This window comes from Xiphophorus maculatus, chromosome 12 (assembly GCF_002775205.1).
Source record: "Xiphophorus maculatus strain JP 163 A chromosome 12, X_maculatus-5.0-male, whole genome shotgun sequence".
Taxonomy (NCBI): Eukaryota; Metazoa; Chordata; class Actinopteri; order Cyprinodontiformes; family Poeciliidae; genus Xiphophorus; species Xiphophorus maculatus.
Genome location: NC_036454.1, coordinates 15,848,545 through 15,875,741, shown reverse-complemented (window position 1 = coordinate 15,875,741; position 27,197 = coordinate 15,848,545). Strand labels below are relative to the sequence as shown.

Here is a 27,197-nt window from a genome sequence, read left to right as displayed (position 1 = left end):
ACAAACACATCGTATGTTATTTGTTTTCGGTCTATGGACTTGAAACCAATGCTCGGCATTACTGGTATATACTTACTGTCACATAGAAAAAGTTCACCCTAAGCATTTCAATGCAGTTACAACAACTCATTCATTATTTTTCATTTGTAAAATGAACTCATATTAACACTTTGAGCAGACAAGTGACAAAGAGAAGTAGAAAATTTATTGCAGTATTTGTTCCACCAAAAGGGTATGAATCCCCTTCCTCGTATTACTAGGGTGACCTAATACAACAAAATCTACATTTACAAAATATCCTCCTGTAATAGGCCACATATACTGCATGCGTAGTTCGAAATAGAATAAATTATATTCAGAGGACTCTGCCATTGTACAGCATGGACAAATAAACGTGAACAAAAATAAAAAATCTTATTTTCTTTTTTTACTTTTTTTTTCTCCAAATATCTAAAAGCTAAAAGGAAAAACCCATCAGGGTGCTAGTCATATAATAAACTCCAAAAACACTTTAATAAGAACATCAAAAAGACTAATTTCCAACATTCACTTAAGGTTTTATTCTTTTTTTTACAGCTTTTTTTTGTATTCAGAGATATAAACATTTTAGTTTTTTGTCATGTTAAACTATGGTACAGTGGGAGTAGAAATGAACGACTAGAATCTGCTGCACAACAGCGAAGGAGCTCCCACAACAATGTTGACAAAACATTTCCCTCCAGGTCTCTCTTCTGATAGCCTTCTAAGGGATAATTTGGGTGAATTATTCCTTTAATGCCTTCAGGATTCTATCCTCTGAACATTTACACAAGCAAAACATGAACAGTCCCTCTAATATAAGTCTCGTGTTTTGTGTCATTTTTGCAAGAGTAAGTCATGTAAAAGTATGTAGTGTCAAATATTCTTGCCCTCTTGTGTTCTCTTACAAAAATGAGGAAGAGGGGCTAGGTAGGAATCCAGTGAAGTTTGGCTGTGTTGTTGGAGGTGACAGGTTGAGGAGGAGGAGCAGGAGCAGGGAAGGAGAGGATTTTCATAAAGTAGAAATGGAACAGGGGAACCGAAACAAACAAGAAAAAAAAAAATAAAAATACAGGAGCCATTAGCTAGCCCCTCCCTCCCGTGCTGCATATAGTGAGCGTAAAGTCTGTACAACTTTGTTGCTCAGTTTGTGGTTGCTGGTCAAGGCAATCTTTTTGTAAATAATGTCCGACTCCTTAATAGTGTCCACCCAAGGCACCAGTTTACGGCCGTCCCTTTTCTTGGCCTCTGCCCAGGGTCCCGAGTAAGAGCCTGCCATCCAGTGGATGGTGTATCCGTTGGGAGTCTTTTGGGTGACTCGAGCTATTTGCGGTCGGTCCTTGTATTTGGGGCAACAGAGGGCGATCACATCCATAGCTTCCACCGTTTCACTCATTCGGCCTGGATCCGAGGGGTCGCCGGCTCGCCTTGACCTTCGAGAGGACTGCCAAGGGGAAGAAGTTTTAAAATCATCAGTTTCGGCTCAACAGGAGCTACTAAAAATTGTGTGAATCTATCTGTCTCACCCCTGGGGTCCTTTCGTCAATATCACTATCATCGTCATCCGTCTCTGGTCCCGCTTGATAGCGGGGGCTGGGTCCCGACATGGGCCCAGAGCCTCCCAACAGGGCGTTTATGGCTTTGTTTCTGATGTTGGCGCTGGCAGATGCCTCTCCTTCCTCGTCCTCTTCATCTGGATCCAGGTGTTCCATCAGAACCTTGAACTGTGTGCAGCAAAGAGACAATTATTTCAAAGACCAGCAACTTAGTAACATCTGGAAACTAGACACAGTTAGAGGACCCTGTCAAAGAGATTGTAGCACAACATTTTACAAGGATTGATCTGAAACATATCTGCTGCTTTATTACTTACGTCCAGATACTGTTTGACTATCCGCCTTTTTACATCCTCCGTCAGCGTGGCGTTGCTCATGTTGTTGAAGATGAAGTCCAAGGTTTGTCTTGGGTGGAAGTTCACGTTGTTTTTCCTGTTCACTGCTTTATCGTACACCTTAGCTGACTCCGTTGGAGAGTACTTCTGGATTTTACTGTTGAGAGATGGAGAACGCTTCTTGAAATTTCAGGAGCTGAGCGATTCTAACTTTTGCTGAATTACCCAAACATGTAGCATGTGTTCAATTGTAGACTGCCGATGACAACAGAGTCACAAAATGAGTTCACAAATAAACCTGAGGACATTATGGACTCAACATTATGGTGATGGTAAACAGGCCCTCCAAACTCAAGGACTTCAACCTTATTAGAGTTGAATTATCATTATGCCAATAAACATTCTTCCATTGACTACTGAAAAGAGCAAAACATTTTTTTGACATTTTGTTGTTAAAATGTAAATAAAAAGTCACAATAATTTTAAGCCTTAGTATATATTTCACTATTTCTAAATCTATTATACCTTTTGACTACATTAAACACGACCTGGCTGAAAATGATGTAGCCTCAACATGAATTCTGACAGGTTCTTACCTGTCAGAAAATCCATACAGGTTCTTTAAATGCTGTTTGAGCACGAGGAGAAGCAAGATGCCCTGAACCGCATTGGCGAAGTCCAAGAGGCCAATGGGATTATCTGGCAGAAGCCTCATTACTTTTTCCACATCCTCAACATCCAAATCCTCGAAGTCGGATTCAGATTCGGAGCTGTCTGAGTTTTCAATGGGTCTTCTTGACTTCTTTGGCCGATGCACCACTTCGTCGTCGTTGTCTTCGTTTTCGTCACTGTTGCAGTTTTCCTCTTCATCACTTCTGGAAAAATCGCAGTTCATCTTTCCCTCTTCATCCTCACCATCAGACGTGTTTTTCCACACCTTTACTTTCTTTTCCTTCCGTCTTGGCTCCTTTAGTAGAAGCTGATAAGAAAAAAATACAAACATTTCAAGAAAACCTAAAACCACTAAAAACAATCTTGTTTTTTTTGTCTGTGGGATGTAACATAATTATTGGTCAAAATAAAAACTGCTACATAGAAATTCAGGGCTATTTAAAAAATAAATAAAGTTCAACATGACTGTATGATAGATATGTCTGCAATGGGGAAACTTTAGACATGAAACTTGGAAAAAAAATGACATAAGGAAGGTGGAAGAAAGGAATCAGAGGTGGGACACAGGACTCTAGGACAAAAAGAATATATAGGAAGGACATGAGGTTGTGGAACACAAGCAATTTGGAAAAGAAACAGAATTGTATTGAAATACAGAAGAAAAGACTGACCAAAGGGTACTTTAGATAATGCAGTATGGGATAAAGTGACGAAGAGCAAATATTTTTTAAAAACTTGTTTTCATACTTATGCAGACCTAGAAGACATTGAAATCAAGTTTTTATGCTTTTTCAGACTTCTCTAGATGGTGGAGGAACCCTGATCCTGTCAACTTACTTCTTTAAAGGTTTGCAACAAGTTGCTGCCAGAAACAGACAGTGTGATGTCTATGTGGTGCATAATGAAGAGCGGCTCCTCTTGGCTCTGGTATGGGAAACAAGCCAAGTTGTCTGCGATAAACAGCAGCATGTTTACTTCCGTCTTCTGCAGAACCGCACGAAAACAAGGACAAAGCAGATTTAGAGCCTATAACAATTTTACTGCACTGACAAATAACAACTCTTCCTTAAAATAAATGATTACTTGATACGTGATTTATAGGAAAATACCAATTTGCAAAAGGGTCTACAAAGAAGTAGAGGGTGGACTTACAGCACTGTCATCAAAGAGGTTCAGTAGTGAGATGAGGAAGGCCCTCCGATGTTGCCGGTTGCCCCGGATCATCGTGTAGAGGTGGGAGCAGAGAGCTGAGTGTGTCTCATCGTGCCTGAAGCCTCTTACAATGCTTTTACGAGATGAATTGATGGCCTGCTGCAAACTGTACGACATCTTCATCCCTGCAACTGCCTTCATCTGTAATGTTATGGTACAAAAAAAAGAGTTTAAGAGTAGGCAGACATTTCAAACACTTGTTTGTTGTGGTCTAGTAAATCTGGCTGTATTTCTCTTAATACAGCCAGATTGTATAATAATACACGTTATTATACAATATTACACAGTATATGGCTCTATAGATTCCTTTTTCCTATATAGGAAAAAAGGAAACATGCATGTAGAAAATGTTGCAAAACATTTCATACTGACAATTCTGGTCTATAAACATCACGTAAAACAATCAGTTGCAAAAATATGTTTTCAAAGAGACAAAGTTTTGCTTTATATCAGAGTAACAATAAAATCTATTTCAAAATGTTAATTATTCCATTAGCAATATTGCAGACTTTGTCTAAGGAAGTCATTAAATAAAATTGGTTGGCTGTACTGTTGCTGTGTGTGTGTTTTATTTTTAAATCAGGGAAAAAAACTGTTCTAGTTTTTTTTTTTCTTTGCTTAATTTGTTTTTGAATTTAACAGAAAAAAAACAAACATTTAATAGCATCTTACATGGATGAAACCGGTGTATTTCTTGTCAATCTCCACCAGCTGCTGGTCGGCTTTGTTTCTCATGCTGGGCTCTGGGTCTGTTCCCATGGCAATGAGGTAGGGTACACACTGCAAGAACCAAGAAAAATAAAGTTGGTTGATACGACAATGACTGTAACGTAGGTCTGATGGAGGCAGTAAACAAAAGAATATCTGTTATTGATTTAGATATTTGATATCTCACCTGTACAGGATGAATGAGACCCTGGTTGAGCGTAAGAGCTATGACATTGAGAGCAAAGTGCCGCACACTGGACTCTGTGTGAAAGAACGCCTCCAACACCTGTTTTAGATACAGCTGCATAATGGAGCTGCTCATCCCTGATGAAATGTCTCCCATCTCTTTCAGATCCTCCTGTTTGGACAGTTTCTTCCCTAAAAAGATACAAAAACATTAGCAATTTTCTCCAAGATGATCGTATGAAACGAGAGCTACTTGAAAAGCCCAGACCACTTTTTCACCACGTGGTTATATGCAAAATACTCTGTAACGAGGTGCAATCCTAAAGTGCTTAAAAAAAAAGAAGTTATGTCACCAGTAAAACTAACTTACATTCTCGGTCTGCTTCCTGCATCCGTGAGTCTTCTTCTTGCAGGTACGTCTGCAGGTTTTTAAGGACCTGGATTTTGAGGTTGATGGAGGAGGAGGCGTCGGCCAGGATACCATTGTACAAGGATTTCACCTCAGGCACAAACATCTGGCTTGGATGCATAATAACAAGAAAACCTGCAAGAACACAGTGTTATATGATTGATTAGATTTCCTACATAACCTCATTCTACCAATAAATGCAGACCACATCGACTAATACAATTGGTGGCTTCACCAAATATATGTAAAAAGGAAGAAGGAAAAAGGTCACGGAGGTTGCCCATAGCAACACTAAAGAGGCTGCAGGAATTTCTGGCAAGTCCTCCCTTTACATATCATGGCAATCTCCTGTATTCTTTGTATGTATAGACTAAGACTTTGAAGATTGAAGAAAGGATTCAAGCTTGACTAAAAAAAAAAACAACAACAAAAAAAAAAATTTGGTGGGGACTGTTAGGTCTGATGAAACCAAACATTTTTTGTAGCATAATTCCAGTTGACAAGTTGAGGATCTGGGTTGCTTTCCTTCAGATAGTGCAGTTTTATGTCAAGGTAAATGAAATTATGAATAGTTCCAAATTCCGTTTAGCCGACAACGTTTAGGTGTCTACTACGAAGAAAGAAACTGTGGACAATCACTAACTGTGGACAAATGATATAGACAGAATCTGATGGATTTGGTGATCATTACAAAGTCATGATGCATGTTGACAGACTTCTAGCAAAGGAGGAGGAGGAAGACTGTTTCTGAAATAACAATAATAATAAAGATTTTTATTATACACAATTATACAACAAGGTTGTTGTCGCTGCTTCCCAACTAATTAAAAGTTTGATTTTCAGTTGAAGTCACCTGACATCTCAACAGAGCTGTATAAACATTTGGAAGCCACTGACATTTCGTCTGCAGGAGCAGAACAATATTCTGAAAAGATCTTTTGACCAAACAACTTGGCTTGCTATTAACGTAATACGTGTATCTGTGAATGAATAAGCCAGAAACAAACTAAATGTAAATATAACTTAGGTCAGATGGAAATTTGTGGAAGTACTCCTGAAAAACCCACTCATATTTCTGTCTGATCTAAATTTATGCTAGATATTAATCCTGGGAACATGAAGCCTTAAAACCACAGAAGAGCTGAGGAAAAGGGAGAAAGAAAAACACCTGCAAACTGGGCAAAGAGATATAGAAAGAATAAAAATAATAATAGTGACTTTACCTAACCCAATGATGGCTTTGGTCTTGACCACCTCATCCTCATGTTTGGTGAAGTACAGCAAGAGCTCAAGAACCTTCTCCTTGATAATGATCTGCACACAGCAAACATGTCATTTAACATATTAGCCAAACCTGAAGTTTCATAGCCTTAATATTACTCAATTAAATCAAACTCAAAGCTTATAATAATGCTAAAGTTGTTGTCCCACCTTGTTGGTGCCCTTAAACTCCTCCAGATCGAAATCAAAATGTCGACCGAGGGCACCCACGGTGAAGAGCGATCGCAGCAGAAAAGGCTTGTTTGCTACTAATGCTGTGCTGTTGGGATCATCTTGATGCTGAATCTTGAATTTGTTAAGTGCACCTGAGGGGAAAAAACATCACAGAATTAAATAAATAAATAATAATATTGAAAAGTTAGTTTTGTATTTTTTTATGTGTAAATGAAAGACCAGACTTGTAAAAAGACAATTTGAATACTCTCTTACACACCACATTTTATGACGGGCATTTTTAAGTAAATATATCTCACCATAGAATTTGTTAAAGCAAGACCACACAAACTTGTAGTTGTGTGTAACTTTGTTTACGACAGCTCCGAGACAACTCACACAGTGCTGGACCACCTATAATAAGCATAAATATCATTATTGTTAAACTTGAACTGCAGCATTTAATTTTGTAAAGCTTGTGAAGAGGCACCGTCACACACCGTCATGCCGTATTTGATGATGAGCTTCATAAGGTCTTCTTCAATGGTGGCAAGAAAAGTTTCACTTGGGTGCTCCATTAAGGGGACCACTAACTCCAAGATCTTCGCCACATTGCAGATAACCATGAAGTCGTTGGCAGTCTGCAGGAAAAACAAATGAGACATTTTACCAAGAGGATCTGTCATACCTCAAATAACTGTTCACGGAAGTGGCACCACTTCAGGACAGACATATCATCTCAAAAACATGGTGCAAAAATATAAATAAATAAAAAAAAACCAAAAACAAAGTCACTGTCTCAGAAAATCTGACTATTGGTGACAGTAATCACTAACAACCTGGCTGGTGAAGCAAATGTGTTGAAGCAAATCACTGACTAAATCTGTTGCTGTAATCACTTCAGCATAAATAAACTCCAACACACAACTACTTTAGCCCAAAAATCACTGTAGTGTGTGCTATAGGTTTAAATATCTTATATAGCACAATTAATTGATGGTGCAGTGGAAAACAAATAACAGTACGTACGTTACACTTTGTGGTCAGATAAGGTTGCATGGTCATGGCATGTTTGACCATGAGCTGCGCTCTGATCTTGCTGAACAAGTATAAGGTGGTGATGCATGCCACAAGCCGTGTTGAGTTTACTCCTTTGTTTTCTGCAGAAAAAAAAAAACAGGAAATAAAAAAAACACAGTCATTACTTTGTTCTGAAAACAGCCAAACTTGTTATACCAAGTTTCTGTATAACATCAACCATTTGGATTCTATAAGGAAAAACTTGTATACCTGCTAGAGACTCTTCATATTTAAGGATGTGCTCAACCAGATTGTCGACTAGTTGAACACAGGCCTTTTTAGCTGGTTTATATGAAGCATCCTCTTCAGATTTAAGAAGCTGGAAGGAAAAGACCCAATGGTTACTTTAACAACACTTTGAATATCAATTACAACAAAATTACCAGCCACAAAAATTATACTCACATTCTGCAGAAGCTGCTCAAACCAGTCATAACCAGTGTCTCTACAAGCAGCAACCTAAAAGGATCAGAAATATAAAAAATATACAAGGTTCACTCTGAAACTAAAATGAGTAGAATAGAGATAAAGTCTTGCATAAACAACATTCATGCAAATCAAAAGGCAGCTAAACTTACAACATCAGTGATGTTGAGAATCTTTCTGGTCATGGTTTCCTTGTCATGTGCTGGAGTTGGAGTGAACCACAGCTTCTGGAACGTCTCATTCACCAGTTTCTGCACAGAAGTATTGTTAAATACATTTTATGTTCTTAACAAATTATTGTTCTGTTAAAACAGAACAATTCAAAGAAAAGAAATGTCTAAATGTTGAAAAAATAGATTTATAGTTTTTTTATTAAAAATAGAGGAAACAAAAAAAAAGAAGAAAAAAAATGATGATAAAAAGATGCAGGTACCTTGATGCCTTCTTCATCGTTGACCCTGCGGATCATCTTCACACACATCTCAGTGATCTTACTGAAGGTTGGTTGCTCCAGACAGATGTCTCTGAGAATCTTGATTACCCGCTTTCTTACACTGATACCGGTGTCCTGTACATCAAAAATGATTTATCATATTATAAAAGCAAATATATTTACTGTTCTGTAAAGCATCACACTAAAAACAAGCTGTTTCAAATTAAATAGATGCATAAAGAGCAAGAGCACTGTTTCACCAACAGATGGCAGTATTAGACAGTAACAACAAGTGAACTTTGCATGAACCCTTCTTCACATTTCCATGACAACCAGACCAACAATGTTCATATGTTCACTTGCCAGATGCAAAGTTCAAGACACTAATTTTTTAATTTCTTTTCAATACAGATGGTCTAAATAATCCAAACCAAAATAGAGAGGTTCTTCGCTAATCCTGTTGTTTCAAACCACTTCATTTTATTCATGCAGCAAGAAATAGTTGGCATTAATTAACCATTTTGCTAGTGTCAGCTAATACCTGCAGCACTTATTCATGTGATTACTTTGACATTTTGTGACCAATAAGTTATTTTATGGGAGCTTTTAAGAGTAAAAAGCAGAACTCACAAAAAATACAAGGAAAACTCCAACAAAATGTGCATATTCCAGAAATTACATCCTACACAGTAAACCATCTAAAAGGTGTACACTCAAATGATTACAGCTCAATGTTTGGCAAGATTAAAATGACAGAGGCTGCAGGCATGAACCATATTGTCAGTCTCATCTTCTCTTCAATCTAAAGTCTCACCCCTGATGTTGCCAACATGAAAGAATGTACATATTTGGCCTGCAGGCAACAGTTGTTTAAGTATTTAGACACTATAACTTCTGTTCCTATATGTACTAACAGGTTCAGCAACTCCCAAAACTTTCTGCTCTACACAATCCTACATAATTGAACAGACAACTTACCAATATCCTCTCAATGAGCATATCATAGTACTGCTCAGTGAGTTGGGGTCTGCTGAGCACGAACTTGCCCAGCAGCTCTACAGCTGCCTCTCTCACACTGGTGGAGTTATCCATCAAACGGCCATGAACGCCTCGCTGCATGTCAGACTACAAAAAAAGGAAAATAAAAGCACAAGTTTAGCAGTATAATAGGAATTTATTTCAATAATAATCAGATATAAATAAAAGGGTATGTTTACAATAAAAAACAAAAAAAAATTGCACAAAATAGAACCATTGAGACATGTTCGTCACTAATATTCGTACGCTCACGTACCCTGGCCAGAATGCTGGGGTCTACAGCCACAACCTCCGACAAACACTTCATGGCTTTAGTCCTTACAGCGATGGCACTTTCCCCAAGAACTCGCAAAATCTATTGAACAAGAAAATAAAGCATGAATAAATAACATATAACTTCCCATAGAAAAAGTGTTTTATGGATTACTCTGACAAAAAAAAACAAAAAAAAAAACAAAAAAAAAACATGACAGGTTTCAACTACTAACATTTACTTTAACTGAACAGATGTTCAGATAACTCATCTTACCTGTGTTAAATAAATATCAAAGCTCTGGGCAAACGGCCTCATGGAGGCCAAATAACGCACGATTAGACAGGAGTCTTCATAGTCCACAGTGTCTGAATTCATTCTGTAGAGAGGGAACAAATACAAGGTTATAATTAAATCATTCTAACAGTGTATCATATGATGGAAAAAGATCAGCGAGTCTATTAATGCACACATCAACAATCAGATTAGACAAAGACTTTACTATGGAGCACAATGTGAAATCCTTACTTCAGCGTGGCAAAATGGGCTGGTGTCGTCTTAATGATGTTACGCAGGAACTTCTTGCGTTTCTCTGCGCGCTGCATAATTTCACCAGTTGTTTCCAACTCCTTCGCATGCTGGGGTCCGTCTGATGAGTCCTCATCCTTTGGATTCTGGTTCCTCATGGACTTCTCAGCCTCGGTTGTGGCGTCACGGAACCACTGGGCAATGTAGAACTTTCTGGCAAACTATCACATAAACACAAAGTTTTAGATCAGGCTCATTTGACAAAAAGTATTTTTCTTAGACTGAGGTACTTATAAGTTGTAATAATTCAAAAAACAATGCATGAAAATACAAAGAATCTATAATTAGCATAGCTTTCAATACATTAAAAATCAAATGTTTGTTGAACAGAACACAACATGAACTAACTACGTAAAAGATTTGAGTGAGCATTCATTTAAAGAGAGGGATTTTTACATGGATTGCATTTAAAATAATGATATAAAAAAAAAAATCAGTGTGTTGTTCACTGTGCAAAAATGTTTTGATCTCAATACTTTAATAAGCGTGATGTTAACTCACCACCAGAGAAGGATCAGTCTCAGCATTTTCTTCCATATAGTCCAGTAAAGCTTTCTGCAGCTGCTGCGTCTCATCAGTCCCTGGAGACTAGACAGTCACAGAGACAGATTAGACTCAAATCCATCAAAAAAAGACAGGATGTAAACAGCAATCAGTAAGCAATCTTACCTACAGTAGGTAACTCTCTTTGCAATTTTATTTGGTATTAATCCAGACTCAAAGACATTGATACATATTATTTAGAGGTATTTCATGAACCTTTAAACCGGCATCATGTCTGCATTACGTGGTAATCCACAAAAAAAGTTTAGTATTATTTATTTACAGGGAAAATGGAAGGGTAAAGGTAGTGCACCATCAACAATCTTCCCATCTGAGAATATGCACAGCAAATTTCTTCATAACTGTCTCAAGCAGAAATAAAGTAAAGTAAAGTAACCCGCCACTCTTTGCATTTCCTGTTTACTGCACATTTCACATCAGAAGATCATCAGTAGTGCACAATCTCCAACCTCTGCTTCCTATTGACATTATATTTACCCTCTTTGTTAATAACCATCTGATGCAAGTGGAACAGGATTTTAAAGGCTCATGAAAAAGTTCATTAAAAAGCTGAAATTTTTTAAAGAGTGCAGCGGAAATTTGGTTTAGAACAGGGACAAACTCAGACTAGCTGCTTGCTTCAGCCTTTAGGACCAGCTGACCTGGGTTTATTTTACATTTATTCTATATGAAAATGCCAATCTGCTACAGGAAAGACATTAACTGCTTACAACCTTCCAATAAGACTTCACTTTAAAATTCCAGGTGACAAACAAAGCGACAGTCATAGTTCACATTAAAGCCAGATGCTTGTAAAATCACTGATCACCTTTATGGCACATACCTCCGACTCTACAACAGCTCTGAGGTTGACCTCTGAAATTAGACATGAAAGTCTGCAGCAGATTTTTTATCTTACTTAATTCACAAAGGGAGGCTATATGAATTTTCCAAGCACATCCACTACCAACCACTACCTCCCAAACACCCATTTATAGGAAATATAATAATACATTTAGGTAGAGAAGACCTACTTTATTTGTCATTATTTTAAAATGTGCAGAAATAATTTAACCTGTGAAATGTTGTTTTAGGTTTCAAGATGGGTAACAGTTTAACTGACATGAGAGTTCTTGACTTAACATTATGCTTTACAAACCAGAACCTCCCCCTGAAAGATCACTTTTGACCAAGTCAAATAAGAACAAAATGACTCAGATTGTCAACTCAAGCATATAGGTGCAAGACTGTGAATCAAAATAACCACCCACTGGCAATTACTAATTCAATAGGATTAATCATTAGCCAGTTTCAGTTTCATGGTTGAACACTGGATGCGATGACAAAGTTTTCTACCGCTTGTAGGATGCGATCGATAGATCTCTGGTCCATCCTGCTAGTGACAGCGTCCTTCCTGAGTCTGGCAGCCACTGTGCCTAGGTAGTCCAGAGATGCTACTCTCAGAGCCATTTCTGTCTGCTTATTACTGAACTGGTGTACCTGATGGGGATAAAACAGAGAAGTAGAAAAAAAATACCTTAACAACAAAGCAATGCAAATTGCAATGATGACTTATTTACATGTGTATGGAAAATTATTATTTCATTGAAACATGCAGGACAAAGCTAATTATCTGAACAAAGCATGAGGGAGGATTTATTTTCAAAGGTACTAAGCGGTTTCAACCAATCTCACACTAGCACTCATTCACAGATTTAAATATCTCCAGTTTCAAATAGTTCTCCACACTAACCAACAGTCTTCCAAGAAGACTGAGCAACAGCTCTGCTGCAGGCCACTCTGGTTTGTTTACAGTTGATAGCAGGTCCTGGACAAAGTTTTCAAATAACGGTCGGTAGTCTTCTTCTCCCTGCTTGCTGCCACATCTGATACAAAAAATAACAAAGGCAAAGGATAAGAATAATTATTTATAAAAAGAACAGAGCAGAAAAAGTTGATTCATAAAACAAAAGTGATTGAAAAATGAAATGTACTTCAGAAGGCTTGGTTAATTGCTTAATAAATGGTTAATGTAGTACCAGAAGGCTTAAAGATTCATCTAGTCACCATAATAATAATAATAAAAAATAATAATTGAACTTAAATATTTGTCGCAAAAGTACAACATAAAGGGTGGAAACAATCATTTTACTTTTTGAGGAAGACTGAAAGGAAGTTTTGCGCTGTCCGCATAGCTGTCTCATACGAGTTGGTTATCAGGACGTCCTGATCCACCTTAAAACAAAAAAGATTAATCAGAAAATAAGTTTCCCACATGGGAAGAAGGTTTTTGATCCGTTTGCTCTCCCACCTTGTCGTACTCTTCAAAAACATCCTTGTCGCTAGGGAGATGGACCACACACTGGATCAGTTGCAGCACCAGAGCGGTCACCATCTGGATGTACATCGGTTCTCCATCCTGGTCTGAGCTGTTCAGCCTAGCAAAAAAGAGACAGCACATTGAGTTGGCCGTCACCACGGGCAACGAGCGATTCCAGATCTCAAGAAAAATTATACATTTCATTTTTGTTCCCCTTTGGTGCCTACAACAGTTTATTTTCACATGTCAATGAGAACAAATGTTTAATCAAGCTACCTGAAATTCCTCAGGGAGCGCTTGCTGGTGGGTAACCTGGCCAAAGAAGTAAAGATCTCTTCCAAAATAAGCTGCCGATGCTTCTCATAACGTGAGAAAACCTGCAACACAAAGAAATGATTTACAAATCTCCGGTTTTGCAGAACAGTAGAAACAAAGATCAGACATGGTTAAAAAATAAATCAGATGTCAAATCTAATAATGAGGTACTTCTATGTATTATTTCAGATGACTCAAACCAATTATTTTTTTTTCCCTTTAAAGACTCACCGCTGTCACAAGCTTAATGGCACACAACTGCAGCTCACTAACATTCTCCACAAAAAATGGAGTTATTCCCATAGAGGAAACCTGCAAGACAAGTTAAAAAAATTAAAAATCAATAAAATATATATTTCGTAATTTAATGCAATTGACACCAAGCTGAACAGCAGATTCCAACATTATAGGTATTTTTTTCTTTTTACATATATATATTTTTTTTAACCTGTAGGATGGTTGTGTCCGTAAGAAGCTGGATTTCTAGAAGCTCTGAAATGTTGCTGACGATGTCACAAACTTTGTTGTACAACATCACAATTACACGTTGTTTGTGTGTTGAGCATTTGGCACGCTTTGCCTTGGAGCTCAACATCCCACCTGGATGGGAAAAGAAAAATGTTTATTATTGACAAAGAAGTCAAGTAAAAAGATTATTTTTCTATAATATTTTCTTGTGTGCACATAGGAAGACAGCTAGTAGCACCATAAATAAAATATTTGAATAAAATGTAAGAAAAATCCATAAATTGTCTAAATGACCACAGCATTCAGAGCATCAACACGTTCAGCAACAAGGGAACCTTTTTGGGATGGTTTTTCTCCCACGTTTGCTTCCATGACAGGAAGCAGAGCCAAATCAGACAACTAACCTCACCTGAAAACAGCTGTTGAGTTGCACCTTTACAGAAGCTTTGGAGTAACTTAACATAAATAATGGGTAATTGCTGTGGCAAAATGATTTTTATAGCTTTCTTGTCATAAAAATGTATTAATCTTTAAAGCCAGTAAAGATAATAATTCATAATTTATTTGCCTAGACTTTGAAAAACCCAAATCATTTAGATAAGCTTCAAATAGGCCACTCCATTAACAGACCTCTGCTTTAGAATCTGATGGTGTTCTGTGACAATATTCACCTCCATGTGGGTCCACTCTGTAGACAGGATCGTACTGTGGATAAAGTGTATTCTGAAGGTGAAACTTGGTGTATTGTAGCACGCGCTCAATAACATCCTCTATGTACACAGCCTTTGGCATGTGTGTTGAGGTCATGATGTTAAGTGCTGTCAAACAGGCGTCGGCGGACTTTGTGACTCTCTCCATTATCAAGTCTCTCCAGAGCCTTTCTTCACTTTCAGCATCGTGGTCCTGAGGGGAGATTTTATTTTTTTTTTTTGCAGAAAGCTTAATTATTCACTATGAGGACAATACAATTTTGTAGTTGATGTTTTAATATTTTCTGTAAAATCACTGCTAACTTAGTAATAAAGCAGACAATTTGAGGGAAAGCACTCACATGGTTTAACAAGGTAGAGAGCTTGGCTCCATCCTGGATATTCTTTTCAAGGATATTCAGAAGCTTCACCAATTTATCTGATGGGATCTACAGAAACACATAGGCCACTTAGACCAACGTCTGAAAAATCACACATAAATATGGGTCTACATACAGATATTACACAATCTACTGTACCTTGCTGGTGATGCTCATGGCCTTAATTTTGGCAGACTCACTGCCAAGCTCATTCAGCTGGTGTTTACCAAGCAACAGTTCCTGAGGTATCTCATCATCATCTGCTGCTTAGAAAAAGCAAACAGGAAAGGAGGTTTGACCAAATTCAAAACGGAACTTAAGTGTTTTTGCAAACACAATGTAAACTGATGCTGATAATTACCCATGGTAGTAAAATCCACATCCTCCAGATTTTCTAGTATGTTGTCAATGCTTGCCAAGAATCTCTTGAATGTGGATGAGTCCATTAGCTCTTCTTGGGTTAGCTTAGGTTCGTATGCTTTTCGTTTCTTCTGCTTCTCTTTCATCTTCATTTTTCTGGCAACTGAATATGGAAAAAAAAAATTTTCTGAGAAAATATTCTGTGTGGACCACATATAAACACTTTAATATGTTAGCATTAACTTAATTTTCTATTTGCTTTCATAAAAAAAAGAAAACATTTTTCTGTGTAAGAAAAAAATTATTTCAATGTAATCTATCAAAGCAGTTAGTATTAACTTTAAAAACCTTATTTTGTAAGTTTTTTAAAGTGCATATTTATGCAACACAGATCTTTAAAAAGAAAAAAAATATCTTTCAATGAATTTTTCATACTTTCACTCATGCTGGGTGGAGGCGAATCTTCCTCGGAGGAGTCGCGGTAGCGGCTACCTGAGCCTCGCCGACCTTCTCGGTTCCCGCTCTTTCGGTGATCTCCGGAACCCCGTCGTTCCCTCTCTTCAAATTCCCAGGCTCTGTCTTTCTCTCTTTTGTGACGCTTCCTTGCTGCTGCAAAGAACAAACATGACATCATTATCACAATTTTCCTAATATTAATGTGTTCTAAGCATGGCTTAGAGACTATTTTCAGCCATCAGAAGGATTTTCTAGCATAAAACACCATAGGTTTAACCCTGATAATCTCTAATGATCTACTGAATAAAACATCTTAATATTCCTTAAAAGAAATCTCTCAAGAAAGATCATTTTACTCACACTCTCCATTTGCATCATAGTCTTCATCTGAGCTGACTTCAGCATATTTGGGCCTCTCGTTTACTGTACTGCGTTTCCTCTTGTTCATCTTTACCCGTTCATACATTGGCATGGTTGACTCAATTTCTTCCAGTAATTCTGGGGGAAGCTCCCTTAAAACTTCTGGGTCCATACCACCTAAATATGTGACAGTATTACCTTAAGTTAATAAATAACTTTAATGAGGAGTAGAAGAAAAGACAGCTAAAAAAATTTAAACATATTTAAAATAGTGCAAAATGTGTCTGGAGTTTCTTACTTTTCCCAGACTTTCCTGAGAACCGGTTCTTCCCAGACTTGCTGTGCCGAATGATTCTCTGAATCTGGTCGACTGAGAGCTTTTTTAACACCACCACAGGCTTGGGTCGCTTCTCAAAGTCCTTCACCAAACCTAGCCTCTCTAGTTTCACCTTAGGCTGGCTCCACCTTTGACTTTCAGTTGATCCGCTGTTCTCCCGATCACGATTAATCTACAAAAAAGGGGAAAAAAAGAGAAAAAAAATGATGTCAAGTTTGAGTAACTTTGAGCATGTTTATATAATTTTAAGACAGCTGAATCTGACAAAATAAAAATAAAACAATGATTCAAACTGACAATGTTTGTGATTTTGATGTTAAGTCCCAGAAACCTGGAGCAAATACATAAGGAGATGTTCCACTTTCTCATGATTTAGGTTAATGTTCAACACTGTGGGATAATGGTAGAAAATGATCCAACAACAAACAAATCATTGCCACAAAACCAAAACAAAGCAAGATGTAGAAATTTGTCTTTTTAAATCTTTGATATCTTGTCCACTGAATTTAAAGCGCTGACTAAAAAATGATGTGAAAATGAAAATGACTGAAGTTGACCAACTCCAATACACAAAAATATTTTGTTCAGTGAAACATGCTATGAATGTAGAAGATTCTGACTTTTTCAGAGTATAGCAAAAAAAATGCTGTAAAATATGCAACTGATATTTAAGGCTTAAAAAAACATAAAAGCAGGAGCTCAACAATAAATCAAACCATAATCATTAACCCAATATCAATGTCTGCAATAAAGCATTCACCAATTAGTGGTTGGTTATGATATTTGAAGTATCATGCATTCACACGCTGCATGGCAATGGTGTGATTGCTCTATCACAGTGTTTGCTGCAGCCCTTCATATAAAATACATGCATGATTTTAGTAACTCTGAAGCCAAAACTAACGGTATACTGTAGGAAATTTACAATGATGAAAAACAAAGAAAATATGACCTGCTGATTAGCTAGATGAAAGCAGTCAAATACATTTTCCCTCATTCATAAGACTAAAGCAGGCAGTCATAGTTTGAATCAAAAGGAGGAGGTTCTGGCTCTGATTGGTTGTCTCTTAAGCGGCGTGTTTCTGCAGATGGCAGTAGGACCACAGGGAAGAACGAGGGAGAGGAGCTCAACTTTTTCACAGATTTGTCTCATCCTATACTGTCATGACATATGCTACATTCACGCTGCAGCCTGACGTGACCTAAATCGAAAATGATCATTCAGGCTTGCAGTGTGAACATAAACATAGTGACTGATATCAATGTCCGATATTAATATTGCTGTTAGATAGCCAATATTTACCAGTATAATATACATTTCTCCACCTTTTCAGCACATCGAAACAAAAACGATCACACCACTGCTTCTTTGCTTCAGTTACACTCCCCACAATCTTGCACTGAATCTCTATCACTGTTACATGGCAAAACAAATGTCACAACTAACCTCCTTCCCATCCGGAAACAAAAGGACAGAAGATGGAAATACATATCTATTTTTAATATCGGCCCCATTTTATTTATCGGACCAACACTTGTGTCTTAAAAAATTACTAATATTGGTCAATACCGATGTCAGTGTCAATATATCGTGCATCCCTCCTATATCCATTCATCAATCTATATCAATAGGTAAGAGTTGACCAAGAGATTTTGCTTTACAAGCCAGATTTCAGAAAACAGTTGGCCACAGTGGAAGAAGTCCTTGATGTATTTGCATTTTTATGTCCACCAACTACTTCTATCTGTATACAAACTTAAAAAAATATCTGAGTTTAACAGATGGTTAGGTCTGAGTTAATGTGTTAACAAAATTTAAAAACTAAAATCTGAATTAAAAAAAAAAAAAAAGAAAAAGAAATAAACTTAAAATGGGAAAACAAAACTCAAGAGTGAGCAGGGGAATGATTTGGTTTTGTGAGATTGCAGGCAGTGACAGCTGAATGATTGGTAGGCGAATATATATTTGGTTTGGTCAGCCCAGATCACCTTGGGGATCTGGAAGTTCTTCAATGCTCCGGTATGCCCTCCAAGGAGCTGAGCAGGGAAAGAATCTGGAATTTTAGCACCAGTGGAAGAAGAGGCCGCTTTGGATCCGTCTTGTTTACCGCTGCTCCGACCGGGCTCTCCGGCGGCCTGGAAGCCAGACCGATCTCGATCGCTCCTGGAACGGGAATCAGGGGACCGCCTGTCTCTACTGCTGGTCTCGCTTCGATGCCTCCTATCCCTGTCGGACTCGCGGTCCCGGTCTCGGCCGTGTTCCGCTCGGTTCGAGGGCTTTGGTAACTCTCCGCGTCTATCTGACGACTTCTCGTGGTGTCGGTGCTTGGATGACTCCCGACCTTCTCTCCTGCTGTCGTGCTTATCAACTCTGTTTTTGATGACCTCCGGTCGCCCGTCGGGTTTCAACCGCAAAGCTGTGTCAGAACCTTCCACTGCTGCCGGCCCGCTTGCTGGTTCTTCAGGCCAGCGTTGGGCTTCAAGGGCAGGAATAGGGGCAGCCAGACAGGGGTCGAGCTGGCCGTCAGCTCTCCCTGCCTGCTGGAGGTCGATGCTCACCATGAGGGGAGGGCGACTGGCACCGTTTCCAGCTGCAGTGGCCTCTTGTGGGGTCAGTTTGCCTGCATTGGCCCCTCCTGTGGATCCACTCCCCGGGGCACCAGTGGGGGCCCCTGGTCCTCCTGCTCCAGGCTCAAGAGGAAATGAGTCCTGTTTTCTCTTCTTAAGTGGCTTGTCTATACAAAGATAAACATTAAAAAAATCAATACCAATTCGATTCAATATATTTTTCATTAACAATATTGTGATATAAAAATGAAGACATCTTAAAACCACACCTTTGTCTTGAACTTCTTTTGAACACTTTTCACTGGCTGCCTCCCGTTCAATCCTTTCAATTTCAGCCAGAGCATCAAGCTCCGCCTCATCATAAGGTGAACTGGGGGGCTGAAGACCACCAGCTCCACCAGTCTGTTGCAGGATCTGCTGCTGCTGCAGTCTGGCTGCCAAATTAGGCTGAAGAACTGGAACTTGCTGAAAACCCAGCTCTGCCTCAATATTGTCAGAGTTCTGATCCATGCCTGGCCCAGCATCACCTGACAAATAAGTAAAACACACCAAGTTCAAACAAGCAAAAAAAATAAAACAACAACTATATTCAAGTACAGATTATTAATAGACTAATACCTGATGGATCGGATTCACTTGACTTAACCCTGGATAGCTTGAGGGTGAGTTTGGTCGAGTCCTTGTTAGGAGAGCTAACAATATCATACATGTCTTTCTCCTCTTTCACTGTGGGAGTTTTCTTCCTCTGCTGAAGATGCTGCTTCTGGTCATGTCCGCCTTCCCTGGGCGACGACGCATAGGGAGGCGGCGACTGGAGAATCAGCGGTGGGCGAGAACCCGCTACAAACGAGCAGCAACACAGGCAAGCTCATTTTTAAAGAATGAAATCCACCTTCCATTCAATAAAACAACCTCTGCCAGTGCTACCGAGGTTTAAGCCTATACACATTCATTAAATACTAATTGTGGAGTTTGACGCTGATTAATAAAGTAGTCAAAGTTCTAGGATTGTGTTGCCTCTTTACTCTCCAAGAGCCCTTACGTTTGGGTGTTCCCTCACTTGACGTTGGAGAGCAGCCCGACTGAGGAGACCTCAGCTGGAAAGAAGGATTCCTCATGGCTGAATCACCTTCCTGCAAAACAACATTGAGTGGTCCATTTACATTAGACATTGGCTTACAAGTTTTCAAAAAGTGCAAATAATGTGAATATAAAGTGCAAATCTAAACAATCCAAACAATTAAATTAAATCCACAATTTAGGAGTACAATTTGTCAGGCATACCTCATTTCCCAGCCGCTGCACAATATTCATGTAGTCGTCCGTACCGTGCCTGTCTGAATGGTGATTGGGAGCATTAGATAGCTGCCCTGATACTTTGCCTTCTTGGATATTCCGTATCCCACCTGGCACCATTGGGCTCGCCACTGAAGCTGAATATATAAAGAACAAAAATTAGCACATTTCTATTTCCTGCATAATCTGTCACAGGATTAAATTTAAGATTACGACAAATTTATACATCTGGCAAATTTATCTGAGCATCAATATTTATTGTAAACATGTTTGATTTTAATGTAAGAACAGATTTAATGAAATCTAGCAAAATGTCCAAGTCACTATAGTTTAAATAAATAGGTGTATTGCACTTATTGTGCGATACACCTATTTATTCTATCTTATTGTGAACCTTTCTTTGGTTTGAGTTGAAAACCAGTCTTGGTTTCTAATTCTTACCATTATGCTCACTGAATTACAAACAATTCAGTAAAACTGTTTAAATTAAAAATCTACAACCTTAAAGTTAGAAATAATTGTTCATCAGTCTTAAAATAGTAAAGTTCTCAAACAACATTTTAAATAATAAAATCCTACAATTAAAAATGTGGGAAAGGAACTAAAATTATTTGACATAAATAACAATAACAATCTAAAAGCTGCCTCAGGTTATGTAAATAACAGTCTTAAATGTGAATCATTAATGAGAAAATGTCCAAATTATGACTAACATTTTAAATACGCATTTTAAAAAACACAGGAGAGTTACTTTAAAAATATGATTAGTTTGAAAATGCATTTTAAGTTTAGAATCTCCAACAATGATAATCTGTCTGATGTAACTGACTAGATACTGAGATACAAAATTTTAAGTTTAAAAAGTTAAGTATTTAAAATTTTAATTTTGTTTTCCACATGTTTCAGATGGCCTAAAATAAAAATACAAATATTTTAACATTGACTGACATATGCAGTTTGAAGTTTAAACAATTGTTCTTTTAATGATAAAATGCAAACAAGCATTTTTCACAAATCAAATTTCCACATTCCACTGCACACATGCACGCACAAGAACATGCTTACACATTTGTTGGTGTTGGTTGTAGCTGGGCGGTTGTTGATGGGGATACTGCTGTATGTAACCCGGTGCAGGGCTCTGAGGAGTGTAGGGGCTGGGCACGGGACTGTTCTGCTGACCTATGTACCGACTACTGGAACCCGACTGCGGTCCCACAAACCGGCTGGATACAATAAACAGCAGCAGACGGAAAATTGGAAAATAAAAAAGACAAAGAAAAATAGTCAAATTAATGAAACTATTTTATGTGATGTTCTATTTTGTATAGAGATTAAACAACAGTCCTTGTAACGCTATTTTTCAAGATTGAACTGATAATGACAGGTTCATTTTGCAATTAAACCCACCTTGATGGATTGGGAGAAATTGCAGCCGGTTGGAAGTTTGCAGACTGTGCAGGGCTGTGCATGGAGTTTTGGGTGATCTTAAAAGGTGGTACCATTGGTTGCTGCATAACATCTGTTTTTTAAAAAATTATAATATTGTTGTTAAAATCATAAACAATAAAAATAATATTACATTACAATTTCATTTTTTTTTCCATACTTTTCTCCCTGAAGATGCCAGGGTTCCTGGCCAGCATGGTCTGCAGCAACAGTGGTGCGTCTCCCTCTGGCTCATCGCTACCCAGGTTATCCTTCAGTTCTCTGAAATTTTGCATTAATATCAGACAAAGTTCAAGTAAAACTGGCGTGTTACTGGCGTAACATGCAAAAAATTTAAATTGACTGCTCACAGATTTGAAAACAAAGTAAGGGAATTTTACCAAAAGCAAACATCTAAAAATGTATATACCTTTCTAGTCCTGTTAAAAGCTCTAGTTGTTCCATTTTAATGTTCATGGAAAATATTTAACAACATAATAAAATTATAAAGTTAAATCTGGACAAGCTGATGACCAGATCATACACTGGGATGCATAAGTTATTGTATAAAAATGTAACACACTCAACAGTTAAACAGAAAAATAATTTTAATCACAGAGATACTGAAGGTTCTTATGCAATATTTGCATCCTGCAAATTTAGCAGCAGTGAAGCCATTAGCATCTGTTTGTATCATCTCTGTTAAGTGTCATAACTCCATTGAAAATAAAATTGTTTCTTACATATATTAATTGGCAGTATAACAAAATGAAGCAAACATCTTTACAAACCAGAAGCAGAATCTAGTCTCATCCCGTCATGGCATCTCAACTTTCAAGCTATTTTATTTAAATGTGAACCTCTCCCAGAAACAGGCTTCTTCCAGTTTTCATATCACTATTTTCATGATGTAACAATATTTGAGGTCAAATCATTTTATACACTCACATGTGCTCTGTGGAGACCTGGTTAAGGCCATGGGCTAGTTGGGAGGCCAGATTCTCATCCCGACACCCCAGTAGACGGTTAACTTCCTCTGCTATCCTCGAATTGAACAAGAGGCTCTTAGTGGTGGTGGCAGGTAGAGGGGAAGGAAGCGGCAGCTGGTTCAACACTGGGAAGAGAGACAAAATTATTTCAAAGACAATACGAAGACAGAAAAGGAATAAAGAGCCCTACAGGGCATGCAGCTTTATGGAAACAATGTAGAGAGAAAAAGGGGTTAAAAACAAACAGCATAAAGTCAAAACCGAAAATTTTGTTCAAACTGAAAACTTCTTCCTCACATGGCCGCACAAACTTTGACAGGCGTTTGGTATACAGTGTGGGGTACTTACAGTCTGTGAGGCTAGCGATCCCAGCAAGAGTGGTGATGGGAACATGGGGCATATCCCCATTCATGCTGAAGGTGAGGGCGGGGGAGTGTGTTGATACACAGGTATATCAGGGGGTCGACGGACAACACCCGTCCTCACATCTCCTGGCACCTTGAAGAGGATGTGGTTAGAGTGAGAAAGAGACAAAAACAGAAATCAGCAAGGAGCAGGAGAGTACACATTTATTAGCAAAACAGAAACAGATTTCCAAAGCAGTTGTGGCTACTTAAAACAATTACCAATGTATTGTAAAGTAATACCTGTCTGACCATTGACTGATAAAACATCTTTATGAATAGCGACGGTAGTAAATATTTTCATCTTCTGATTGATAAGCATGTAAACTGTAGAGGCCTGTTACCTTTATAAGAAAACATTAAAAAACAACTACAGAGAACAAAATTTAGATTTTAAGTTTACAAAATAATAACATAATATTTGACCTTAAAAAGAATATGTCTCTGTATTGGTAAATACTTGCTTTTATTGTTGTTTTTTTTCATTCTATAATTGTGATTTTGTTGGCATTTCCTGAGAAAATTCAAGTTGTTCTTCAAATGGCTCATGTTTTTGTTTGTGTTACTAATATGGGATTTTAGACTAATTAGCGCAAAATTAGATGAATAAACACAATGTCCACACTTTTTATTGTTACCATAGAAAACCCACTCCATGTATGAAAAACAGATGCAAACAAAACAAATGCAAGTAAAACAACCCAATCTTACTTTTAAGGATGCAGCTTCTTGGTAGGTACAGAAGTACATAAGCGTTTTCACATATTATAAGGTAATCTTCTTAACGTTCACTGTGTTTTGATAATAAGATAAGTTATATGCAAAACATTGATATGAACAACATATAGCTCAGCAGATTTGTACACATTTGCATGTCTAATATAGAAATTAATTAACAGCTCTGAATAAATGAGATCCCCTTGTTACACCTGTAAATTATTTTTGGCTCATAGATTCTCCCTACTTTTTTGGTAGAGCTGTATGGCATAAAAAAAACATAGGATTTGCAATAATTCTTAATCAATGTCTCAATGGTGACATGTCTTGGGACAAACAAAAGACTGATGCTTAACAATGTTAATGTCTAATTCAAGTTCTGTTGCAGACACAGAACCCAGATAGTCAATTTTTTGCAGCTACTGAAAAAAATATATTAAATATTTCCACCTTAAATAACAGCATGGTTTTATTCAACATGTTATATCTGGCTACATATGCTGTTATGAGTAAAATGACTTACTTTTGGTAATGTAAAAAAAAAAGTTTCATTAGTGCAATGCCTTCCTAAAACATTGCCTGCAGCATTAGACAACAAGAATCGCAAAATGCATTGTTGGTATGCAGTGCATAAATGCATGGTAATTATGCAGGAAATACTTATTGCATTGAGCTGTTCTGTGTAATACTAAAATTGTATACAGTTATAGTGCCATAAGGAAACACCTGCGATATACTGTCAAAACCTAGCCTCAGGTAATTTACGTAAGAGGTAAGATAACGGCAGAGGAAAAGCAATCACAAATTTGTGAATATTTAATGCATGCTTCAAAGGCTCGTGAGCTATTTACCATATTATGTATGATGCAAACATTTGCCTAATAAATGACTAAATAAATTACAAGCTAGTATGTGCATTCATACTTCAGGCAGTCTCAATAGTGACATGGCTGACATATCTGATACAACATGACAATAATACCTTTTTAAAGAATCTCGTGCAGTCTCCGGTAGACTCACTGACATCTCAGATAAAATGTCCTGCACCTTCAGACTCCTAAACGGAAAGCATTCGTGTCAGACTTTCATCCGTCGTCAAATTGCACTTGGTAGGACAATAACATGCAAAACAACAACATAGCCTGCACCACTTCACATGCACTTATCCTTTGCAGTGACATCGTTCTTGCTGTAGTACAACCTTTGAGCCTGGAATGCAAACCCGTGCAGCGCTGTTAACCTCAATGTGGCACCCTATATCAATAACTTCTGAGGAAAGTTTTACGTTTAACTGAAGCCATATAAACCCATCACCGCCCCCAGACGGAGACGAGCGTACGACTGAGATCACACACACACTTCAGTTTACTCTGAGCAGAGTCTTGCTGTGCATAAGCTAACTGTAACGGAGGGTCAACAGACGGATAATGCGAACTGTACATTAGTAGGTGTAAGCGTCAGCATGCTCAGTCTGTGTGGTTTTCCCCTGCACGCAGGGGCTTGGCTCTAGGCTGACAGCTGTGAGACTGACAGGCAGGAGGCAGCACAAAGGAACAGATGCACTGTGATGGTGGCGGCAGCAGTAGGGAGGGGGGGGGCTGCATCCTCCAGAAGCAAACAGTTACAATTCGCCTCTTGCAAACTAAGTAGCTGAAAACCATGCTCTGCAGTTTTCGTTCACAACAAAAACAAACTCCAACGGAAAAGCAGTCACAGCTTAGACAAAGTAGGCTGCACTCAGTCAAAACCTCCCCAATCAGACTCGTATCCAAAGCCACCACTAGCATAGTAAAAGGGTTCAAAAGAAAACAACCTCACAAAATGTAAAATAATCTATGCTAACTTCAACCTCGCGTTAGCATCTATTTTAACATTTATATTTATACTAAATAGCCCAGCTGAAGCTCCATGTAGTCCTATAAAAACGACCGTCGTTAAACTGCCGAGAAGTTCTTGACTGTTTGGATCTTATACTCAAAGCCTGAAGCTACAGTAAAGCGAAAAAACACCATCTACGGCAGCAGTAATATCAGCTAAAAACAATTGTCGTGTTTTATTACCTAGCTAGTTAGGCTAACTAGCTCTAACTGTTTTTAGTTGGCTTCCAAGGCTGTTACTTATTTAAACAGAAGGGGAACCCGATTCTTAATATTACAAATATAAGGAAGCGCTGGTCGCGGGTTGTTAAATGTTGGCCTATTTTCACTGAGCTCGGAGGAAAAAAGTGATGGGTTTGAAAGTACATGTACAGGCAACTGTGGGGATTGCAATTCCGTGGCAACGGCCCAATCCTCGGGCTCGACAAATGACATCCAGTGAGGGCCGTGCGCCTCGGCAGAGCAAAAACACACCTAGCTAGCTTGGCTAGCTAGTTAGTAGCTTCCGTTACCTCCCGGTCAACGATTAACGACGCCGTAGGTGGTCTTGCAATGGAACAATTATTAACATCATTTTAAATAATTGCAGTCCCCAAGTGTTCTAAATAAGCATAAACTGCACGCTAGCATTTACCTTCGGATGTTGCGTTCAAAGGGTGGGCAATGTTTTAGCTGGGTTTGTGTCCGTATCTCTAGCTCCCCCTTTCTTCTCTCTCGCGGCTCCTCCAGAAGGAACTCGACTGGCTCGCCAGCTAGCCGACGAGCTAGCCTGCTAGCTATCAACAATAATCCGGGTCGGACCGATTCGTTCTTCTTCCGTCAGTCGAGGGTGAATGTTTCAACGTATAACCATGGGGAAACATTCGTTCTTCGGAGTTTCAGTCGGTCTGTGCCGACGTAAACAAAGTCGGTAGCCAATTTCGACCGTAAATGAGAAAAATGACGATTTTTGCGATCATCCAGAGGCTCTCCTCTCGTAGAACAAAATGCCGACCGGAAGTTCTGTCGTCTGACTGACCAAAGATCTCAGGAGTGACTCCCTCCATCGGCGCCAAACAAAATGCCATGTAGCTTTACATACATCATCCACTAGGAGGCAATGTAGGACAAGTTTGTCTTCCCTGACTCAACGTATCTATTGACACTAATAAAATAAAGCACCTGTTTGAATTTAACTAACGAAATTAATGAAACAGTTTATATTAATGTAATTTGGTTGGGGTTTTAATTATTATTTCAAATTAAAAATTACGTAAGTTTTACAGCTATAGTAAGTTTTAATAAATGATGCAAATTGCAACCAATTTTTGGAATACACTTGTGCAACAAAATCAAATAAATTCTA

At 38.3% G+C, this 27,197-nt stretch overlaps 1 protein-coding gene across 1 annotated transcript; it reads right to left on the bottom strand.

Annotated features, from left to right (window-relative positions):
- Window positions 1-183: 183 nt before the first annotated feature.
- On the bottom strand, window positions 184-26,868 carry nipbl (NIPBL, cohesin loading factor). The gene is made up of 49 exons (XM_023343528.1): window positions 26,487-26,868; window positions 24,958-25,032; window positions 23,203-23,352; window positions 22,814-22,979; window positions 22,047-22,147; window positions 21,848-21,959; window positions 21,506-21,663; window positions 20,429-20,577; window positions 20,187-20,277; window positions 19,763-19,984; window positions 19,414-19,671; window positions 18,566-19,311; window positions 16,538-16,748; window positions 16,240-16,416; window positions 15,859-16,032; window positions 15,425-15,586; window positions 15,223-15,326; window positions 15,046-15,132; window positions 14,666-14,897; window positions 13,975-14,126; window positions 13,758-13,838; window positions 13,488-13,588; window positions 13,203-13,329; window positions 13,044-13,126; window positions 12,645-12,777; window positions 12,248-12,391; window positions 10,850-10,936; window positions 10,289-10,509; window positions 10,037-10,139; window positions 9,764-9,862; window positions 9,448-9,594; window positions 8,470-8,604; window positions 8,189-8,287; window positions 8,016-8,069; window positions 7,821-7,929; window positions 7,560-7,690; window positions 7,031-7,171; window positions 6,851-6,944; window positions 6,528-6,682; window positions 6,320-6,410; window positions 5,058-5,231; window positions 4,689-4,879; window positions 4,466-4,573; window positions 3,734-3,934; window positions 3,419-3,565; window positions 2,506-2,888; window positions 1,892-2,066; window positions 1,545-1,742; window positions 184-1,462 (listed from the first exon to the last, which is right to left on the bottom strand). The coding sequence occupies exons 3-49, from the start codon at window positions 23,264-23,266 to the stop codon at window positions 1,100-1,102; spliced, it is 7,641 nt and encodes a 2,546-aa protein (XP_023199296.1). The 5' UTR covers window positions 23,267-23,352; window positions 24,958-25,032; window positions 26,487-26,868; the 3' UTR covers window positions 184-1,099.
- Between the last annotated feature and the right edge of the window lie 329 nt (window positions 26,869-27,197).

Bases quoted from the DNA above. Each gene is read 5' to 3' on its own strand.
- nipbl (XM_023343528.1), bottom strand. From the start codon at position 23,266: ATGAATGGGGATATGCCCCATGTTCCCATCACCACTCTTGCTGGGATC. The intron at 14,898-15,045 runs GTGAGTGCTTTC...ATCTCCCCTCAG, and splicing joins TCTCTACCTTGTTAAACCAT to GACCACGATGCTGAAAGTGA. The intron at 13,330-13,487 runs GTAGCTTGATTA...CTTTTTTGCTAG, and splicing joins CGCTCCCTGAGGAATTTCAG to GCTGAACAGCTCAGACCAGG.